This window comes from Parus major, chromosome 11 (assembly GCF_001522545.3).
Source record: "Parus major isolate Abel chromosome 11, Parus_major1.1, whole genome shotgun sequence".
NCBI lineage: Eukaryota > Metazoa > Chordata > Aves > Passeriformes > Paridae > Parus > Parus major.
The window spans coordinates 1,528,690-1,537,297 of NC_031780.1; the positions used below are offsets into that span (position 1 = coordinate 1,528,690).

The 8,608-nt window shown below is 50.7% G+C and overlaps 1 protein-coding gene across 1 annotated transcript in view; it reads right to left on the minus strand.

Annotated features, from left to right (window-relative positions):
- ZC3H18 (zinc finger CCCH-type containing 18) overlaps window positions 1-8,608 on the minus strand; it is a 42,818-nt gene that overhangs the window by 14,674 nt on the left and 19,536 nt on the right. Inside the window, exon 10 of the mRNA XM_015639993.2 lies at window positions 4,378-4,388. Coding sequence (XP_015495479.1) covers window positions 4,378-4,388 — 11 coding nt within the window. The remainder of the gene's footprint in view (window positions 1-4,377; window positions 4,389-8,608) is intronic.

Consider the following 8,608-nt stretch of genomic DNA (forward strand, 5'->3'; position numbering starts at 1 on the left):
CAGGTCAGCAGCTGGGATTCTGGGGGGTTTGGAAAGGTGGGTACACAAGGGACAGGGAAAAATAGCAGAAATGAGAAATATATTGTAATAAAATGGATAAATAAACATACAGGGCTATGGAAAAAATCCTGAATTTATCCTTTAGATGAATTCCTTGCAGTTCCTAATCTCCCCTGTGGGATTCCAGCACTATTTTGGGGTGATGAGGGGTTATAAGAACTCTCAGCTTGTGAACCAGTTACAAACCAGTGCTGCTCTGTAAACCAACAAAGCACCAATTTTGTGAACTCCTCTGTGCCACTGAGCACTCTGTGACCTCCTGGCTGATTCCAGGCTCAGCTCTCGGCCTCCAAGGCAGAGGGAAGGGAATGGAACACCTGGTGTTCCCTAGAGCAGCACAGAGCTGGAGCAAGCCCAGCCTGGATCACTCCGATGTTCCCATTACCAGGACACCCCGTGGGGCTGCCCCAGGCCGAGACACGCTGACCTCCTGTCACCCTTCCAAAGGGGACAGTTCCCTCCCCAGCTGGCCACAAACCAGGCTGTTTTACCCCTGGGTTATTCTCTGGGTGCTCAAACACCACCAAACGAGGTGCCCAGCCAGGCCTCGCTCTCCATCTCCTCCCTTCCCTTTTAAGGGTCCTACTTTCATTTCCCCTTTTTTTTTGGGTTCTCCAGGTTTTCCTTCTCCTCTCCAACCCTCTGAAAATAATTCAGGGCCACCTTTTCAGCACCTGCACCAGACACTTCCTGAAGCACTCCAGGATGAGTTTCTTGAGGCCGAGGCTTTATTACCTCTCTTATCTCTTGGGTGATTTAACCTGGATTTTTTCCTTGTCCTCACTCTAACCTTCTCCCCAGGATTCTCCCTGATGTTTCAGGCAGAGTTTGTGAGGGATTAAATCCTTCTGAAGTCTCTTGCACTCACCAAATTGGCAGGACAATGATGCATTTATTCCTTTCCTCAAAGCAGTGAGTTCCCTGGGAATTTGGGGAAGGAACGGCCCCTTCCCCGCTGGCTGCAGCCAGTACCACCCCATTACTCACACCACTGAAGCAACCACTCCCCACACAACTTCCTCTACCTTTTTGAGATAAAAAAGCCACCTCTGAGTTTTCTAATAATTCCAGGAACACTTCAACCAACCCCAGGATAATGAAAGCTCTTGGTCAGGAGCCTGTCCTTTGAAGACTTCACACCTCACAGAATCCTCATCCCCTCCTTTTTGGCCGAGTTTCCTCTTCCCCAACCCAGGACTGGGATGTGCTGACCTAAAAATCCAGCATCTGACTCTGTCCTTATCTCTGCTGATGTAAAAGCAATTTTACTCTTTGTCCCACAACTCCCTTGGAATATTCAGAGGAAAACTCCTCCTTTCACGTTCACCCTTCCACAAATCTCATGCCAGCTGCAGCAGAGGAGAACTGGATGCCTCCATCCCACACAGAGGAGCTGGGAAGGGAGTCCCAGGCAGGGTGATGGCTCAGCTTTATTCCAGCAGCCCCATTCCATCCTCCCCCTTTCCCAGCACTGCTCCAACACAAACTGTTTAACTCAGCACGGGGGATTTGCAGTGCATTCATCAAGTTTTCCAAGTTATTGCCACAATTCCACGAGTATTTCATCTTGGAGGAACACCGTGATTTGGAATATGGGGTTGAGGCACACTGGGCCTGTTCTTTATAACCTGATAACATTAAATATCCCGAGCTGGGTTCAAGGGCTCCTTTACAAATCCATTTGGAATTGCCAATTTAACCTCTGGAATATCCTCAAATCAAACAAGTGCAGAGAAAGAAGAGAATGAAGACTGGGAAAAGCCTGCACGCCTCACATGAAGCAGCAGGATAAAGAGCAAGGAAAGGAGGAGAGAAAACCAGGTGAGGATGCTTAGGGATAATGCCCCACATCCTGATCCAATGGGAAGCTTTGGGAGGTGCAGGGGGAATATTCCAGGTGGGCAGAGAGGCAGCTTTATCCAGGATAAAACCTCTGGAGAAGTTTCTCCTGCAGTGCCCAGAATGATGAGTCTGGAAGCCAAGAGCTGTGGCAGGCAGGTTGAGGTTGGAGATCAGGAAAGGTTCTTCCCCAGAGGTGTTGGCACTGCCCAGGCTCCCCAGGGAATGGACACAGCCCTGAGGCTGCCAGAGCTCCAGGAGCACTTGGAAAACGCTCAGGGCTGGATTTTGGGGTGTCCAGGGCAGGGCCAAGCATTGGGCTGAGGATTCCTGTGTGTCCCTTCCAGCTCAGGATATTCCATGAGTCCATGAACTAATGAATGCCCCTGTGCCTCTCCTGAACCAGTCTGCAGAGAGAAAAGCATCCTACAGGATTTTTTCTCCCTTAAAACCACCTCAAATTCACATCCAACAGCAGATCCTGGGAGCTGGAACAACTCCAGCCGAACTGCAGAGCTTGGGCGCCAGCTGGGAGCAGGGATGACTCTGAAAGCAAATCTCATTTACTTGCACCTATTACCTGGTTTGATGCAATTCCCTCTGGATGAAGTCACTTTCTGGAGGAAAGGTTTTTCCCAGGGAAAACCACAACAGAAAGCCTCAGTTTGGGGTGTGCTTGGCTTTTTGACTCAGCACTAAATGCTACAAAAGGAGATGCTGCTCCTGTCAGGACAATGTCAAAGCCTCTCCTCAGAGCTTCCAATGTGTGGCATCACCAAAGGAACTTGCTCGACCCAAAAGTGGGATCTGAGGCTGCTAGACTCGTCTTCTCCAGTGGAATTCAGGAGCAGAATGGGAATGGAGCTGGAGCAGCTCCCTAGAGGAACATCCCAATCACAGCCTGGACGAGTCCCACGGCTGGGAGACGAGGAGGGGAGGATTTCTCCTCACTTTCACTCCTACAGCCAGTTCATTTTCTGCTGGATCTGGTGCTTGGTGAAGCTCCCAGCTCCTTAATTCAATCAATTAAAAAAAAAATAAGAATGGTTTGCTGCTGGCTCAGTGAGATCCACCTGCCATGGTGAAAAGGAGGGAAGAATTCCAGGGCTGGTGAGCCACGGGATCAGCTCAGGAGTTCATCCCCACCCTCAGCACTGCTGCCCAGGCTGCTGCCAAACCTCACACACTTCAGCACAGAAACACACTCTCGTGTTCATCCCCATATTTTTCACCAGATTCCAACTTTCAGGAAACACTTGAAATATTTCAGAATTAACTCTTAAGTTTCTTTCACAAGGTTTTAAAAAAATTCATCAGAGGGAAGAAGAGACGAGACAAGAGTGACCAAAAGCACCTGAATTTCCACCCAGATCCTCAAGAATCACTTGGGCAGCAGCTTCCAAAGGCAATTTTACCCTTAAAACAACTGAAAAATTTTCTTTTGCAGAAGGAACAGGCTGATGCCCATTTGGCTGGAATGTAATGACAGCAATCAGGAGGAGAAGCAAAGCTGAACGTGGCTTTGGCAGCGAGAGGAGGAGCAGAGGCAGCTCCAGCTGGCAGCACCCCCAGCCTGGCTCAGCCAGCTCCCAAAAAAACCTGCCTCCCAAAAAAACCCCGGCTGAAGCTTGTCACTGAGCCCAACAAAGCTTTGGAGGGGGGAGACAAAAAGAGCTGCTCAGTTCTCCTCATGTATTATGCAAGTGCTGCCGAAGCATTCCTAATCTTGGAGGGGAAAAAGCGTTTCCTGTCCTTCCCCATGCCCTGGGATGGGACACAGCTCCCACAGGGAACCAAACCTTATCACCCCTGGGCAGCAGTGACGTCAGCCTGGCTCCAGGGCTGCTCTTCCAGCTCACTTTTCTCCAGGAGGAAAGTCCAGGGATGATTTAACAGCGTTTGTGCTTCTCGCAGGAAAGCTGGGATTGCGTCAGCGGCGCCGCTTTTCCTTCAGCGGCAAGTGGAATTTTCCAGAGGAAATGGACTCGAGGAATGACTGGAGCCATGTGCCAAGGCAGTTGTGAAGGGACCAGGAATTGCTGCAAAATAAATTCCAGCAGAGTGCAAGCACGCAGGAACTTTTCCTGTCTTGGAGTAATGGAGAGGGACAACAGCTCTGGAAAGTCAGCTACGTGTGTCCACGGCCTTGGAGCTGCTGCCCATTCATCTTGGTGAAATATTAGCAGGGAAAATGCTTTTGTCAAGATGTTTCCATCTGAAGCTGTTATCAGACACTTAAAAAAAAATGAAAAAATGAAAAAAAAAAAAATAGGGAAGGATTTCTTCAAAGCCTGATGGGGAGAGGCTTGGAAATTAAAGAGTGGAGATACAATCTGAACCTCCAGGATGAAATCATCCCAGCAGGGAGATAAAGCTATCTGAGATGGCATCTCCCCTAAGGGCTGAGCATTTGCCTGGAGAGCCTCCTCTCCATGAGCAGGAGATCCTGCCCTGGAATTACCTTGTTCCACTAAAATCCAGGCTGGGGGATCTCCCAGTAACTCCATCTCTGAAATGCCAAAGAAAATCACATTCCCTGAGCTCCACATCTGAGTCACTCCCAGCCCTTCCTCTCGATTTAGGGTGACAAAACTCTTCTCCTGCTGCTGGAGGCAGCACTCAAGAACCAACAGAAACTCCAGGCAGCAGGAATTTTTTTGTGGAGAACTTGGAAAGCTTGGTTTGATTCACAGACTTAATCATCATGCAATGACAAAATGGTTTGGGTGGGAAGGGACATTAAAACTCATCCAGTCCCTGGGCAGGGACATATTCCAGTATTCCAGGTGGCTCCAAGTCCCATCCAACCCGGCCTGGAGCACTTCCAGGGATCCAGGGGCAGCCACAGCTCCTCTGGGCAACCTCCATCCTCAAGGGGAAGAATTCCTTTCCAACATCCCATCTCATCTGGCAGTGGGAGCCATTCCCTGTGTCCTGTCCCTCCATCCCTTGTCCCCAGTCCCTCTCCAGCTCTCCTGGAGCCCCTTCAGACCCTGGAAGGGGCTCTGAGCTCTCCCTGGAGCTTCTCCAGTGAACACCCCCAGCTCTCCCAGCCTGGCTCTGGAGCAGAGCTGTTCTTATCACCAACTTCCCCCAAGTCCTGGAGCAGAAATGAAAGCAGAGCTGTCTAAGCAGGTTCCATGGCTCTGTCTGGCAGCTGCACCACAAAAAATGGGGATGTAAACAAGTTGTTATCATGTTTATCACAGCAGAGCTTCCATGCAGGGCACTGGGTTGGGATCCCAAAGAACCCTGGAGTGGCACAGGATGTGTTCTGTGTGTGAAAAGAAGGGAATTCCTTCTCTGAGCAGTCCTGGAACAGCTGGAGTGTGCAGGAGCAGAGGTCCAGCTCCAGCTGGAGCAGATAAAACCCATCTCAGCCCGGGGTCATGCTTCCCTTAATTCCCTGCACTCCGAGAAGCTGCCCAGGGAGGTGCAGGCACCTGCAGAGCAGACCCATGCCCCTGGATGGAGGCTGTTATTCCCCCAATTCACTCAATTTTCATGGATACAAGACTAAATCAGGGCATTCCAGGGTTTTACCAATGCCCAACTCTAAAACAAGAGCACACAGCTGTCTGTCCTGCCTGCTCCTCCTCCTGTGGCAGGACAAACAGGAACAAATGAAGGATTTCTTTTAGGAAATAACTGAGATTTCCACAGGGAAAACGAAGAGGATCCCAAATCCCCCATCCTCCCATCTTCTGGCAGCAGGATGAGATGCCATCACTAAGCCCCCCAAAACTGACAGCTACTTTCATTCAGCGCATCTACACCCAAAAAACAGGGAACAACTCCAGCTGGCAGCACTGGGAGACAACCAGAAGCTCTTAGGAAAGATAACAAGGACCAAAGAACACTCAGAATCAGAGATTCTTCCCAAAAAACCCCCGAGTTCAGTTGCTTTGTGGTGCACACACCACCATGAATCACTCCATTTGCATTCCCTTCTTTTTGCCACTCCTTTATCTAATCAAGCTCATTCCAACGCTTTCTGACTTGCAGGCCCTGGATAACCTGCACTGATCCCAGAGCCTGGGTTATCCTGCTCATTAAGGTGCTCAGAGATTAACAAAGTCAACTTGAACCAGCCTGAGAAAACAACACAAGGGTGAGCACGGCCATGGGATCACGTAACCTTTTGTCCTGGAGTCTGCAGCACCTCACGCTCCAGGTGACACCTCGGGAGCAGCTGGGAAGAGGCTCAATGTTCCTTGTTGGGAAGGTTTTATGTGGATTTATGACCTGTCCTTTCTGACTTTGCTGAGTCCTCACTGCCAGGGTTATTTTGGTTTTTAATGGCTGCCTAAGTGCTCTCCATTAATCGGTTTTAGTCCTGATGGAGGGAAATTCCTTCCAAAAAAAAGTGTGGTGTGTGTGATAATGACAGGATGGTCTGTCAGACCCTTCCTGGCACCTCTGGAGCTGCTGCCACCTCCTGGGAACATCTCTGAGGACAACAGCCCCCTCCTTCTCCTCATCCTACCTGGCACTGGTGCTCCGTGGAATTTGGGCTCCGTATCATGAGAATCCCAGGATCACTGAGGTTGGAAAAGAGCTCCAAGCTCATCGAGTCCAACCTGCAAACACATCCTGTGCCGCATCCAGTCCTTCCCTTGGACACCTCCAGGGATGGGGGCTCCACCTGGGCAGCCCATTCCAGTGCCCAGTCACTTTTTCCATAAAGAAATTCCATGTCCAGCCTGAGCCTCCCCAGCCCAGCCTGGAGCTTGTCTGGTCTCTGTGGGAAGAACTTCTAGGTCAGACATCAGGACAAATTCCAAGAGTGGAGATGACAGTGTCTCACTCCATTCTGCCATGCTGCTCCTCACCAGAACCCCCAGCATTCCTTGGAGAGGAAATCCAGGTGGGAAAGAGACCAATTCCCATCTCATGGACCTTTTTCCTCCTTGCTTGCTCAACACCACTGAGCGCCACCCCAGCTGAGGGGCAGCAAAACTGAGGTTCCTTCTCTCCCTGGTGGGTCCAACCCCTGGCCCTGCAGACACACAACAATCCCCCCTGGGCACCCCTGGAGCGCTGTCCAAACTCTCCTGGAGCTCTGGCAGCCTCTGGGGGAAGAACCTCTCCTGATATCCACCCTAAACCTCCCCTGACAGCTCCAGCCCTTCCCTGGGCCCTGTCCCTGCTCACAGGGACATCAGTGCCAGCGCTGCCCCTTGGGAATGATGTCCTGAATCTCCCTCAGTGCTTTGGGAATACAGCCACCAACGGGCCCTGCAACACTGGGTTGCTTCATCAGCTCCTGGAACAAACAGATGCCCTCAGATGCCAGTGGGATAAAGGCCTATGGCAACAACAGAAAGGATTAAAGCAAATTATTTCAGTGTGTAGAGCCTTTGCCCCCAGCTAAGGGTCAGAACATCTTGCACTGCTCTAAGTTTCTTCAGAGGACATATTTCATGTCACTTCTTTATCCCTGAAAGGCTTTGCACAACAGGGAGCTCCACTGGCAAGACGGAGAGAAAAAGAAGGAATTTTGCACTCAGCAAAAATCAGGCCCAGCCTGGGGCATCAGAACTCGTTCTGGAGATGGGAGCAGGAGGACAGACAGCCAAGTTATCCCTCTAATTGATCATAAAGTGTCCTGGCTTGTTTGAGTGTTCAATGCCTGAGGAGGGAGGAGGAGGAACAGTTTTACCAGCAGTGCAATCTCAGATTTTAAACTTCTTGGAGTGATCATCTTAAGCTTGGCAAAAAAACCCCAATGTCTAAACCAGCAATTGCACATTCCCAGAATCATGGAATGGTTTGGGTTGGAAGGGACCTTAAAGCTCATCCCATCACACCCCCTGCCATGGGCAGGGACACCTTCCAACAGCCCAGGACATTTCCAGAGATCCAGGGGCAGCCACAGCTTCTATGGGCACCTGTGCCAGGGCCTGCCCATCCTCACAGGGAACAATCCCTTCCCACAATCCAATCTAAACCTCCTCCCTGGCAGTTTGAATCCATCTCCCCCTTGTCCTGTCACTCCATGCTCTTGTTCAAAGTCCCTCTCTCTCCTTCTTGGCACAGGTAGTGGAAGAAAATTTTTTGAATTCCTTCAAAAAAGGCCAATCCATATGTGACAATCCCACTGAAGTCCAAACACTGCAGCCTCTTCTTTCCAAAGGTTCAAGGAGGAACACTTGCTCCTGAATGCATCAGGGTTTAAATCTTTGTTAAATTCTGTTCCTCCTCAGCTCCACACCCAGCAATGCTGGGAACACCTCTGGCTCCTCCACACTTCCAGCCTTTAACTCCTCTGCTGTTCAGAGATCAGGTTAAACCTTCCTGCTTTCAGCAGAATGGAATTTGCTCCTGTATTCCTGGCTATTTGCTGTTTGGGTTCTCTCATCCCTTGATTCCGTAGCTCCTGGTTTGTTCCTTCCTCCAGCTCCTGCAGGAGCCCCAACGCCGACAGAGCGACCTGGAATTACCGACATCCTCAGCTCTGCCCTGGCAAAGCTCAGTGCTGCTTGCACAATCCTTGGAGCTCTCCAAGCTCTGTGGAGGAGTTCTCCAAGCTCTTGGGGGAGCTCTCCAAGCCCCGTGGAGGAGCTCTCCAAGCTCTGTGGAGGAGTTCTCCAAGCTCTGTGGAGCTCTCCAAGCCCCATGAAGGAGCTCTCCAAGCCCTGTGAAGGAGCTCTCCAAGCCCCATGAAGGAGCTCTCCAAGCCCTGTGGAGGAGCTCTCCAAGCCCTGTG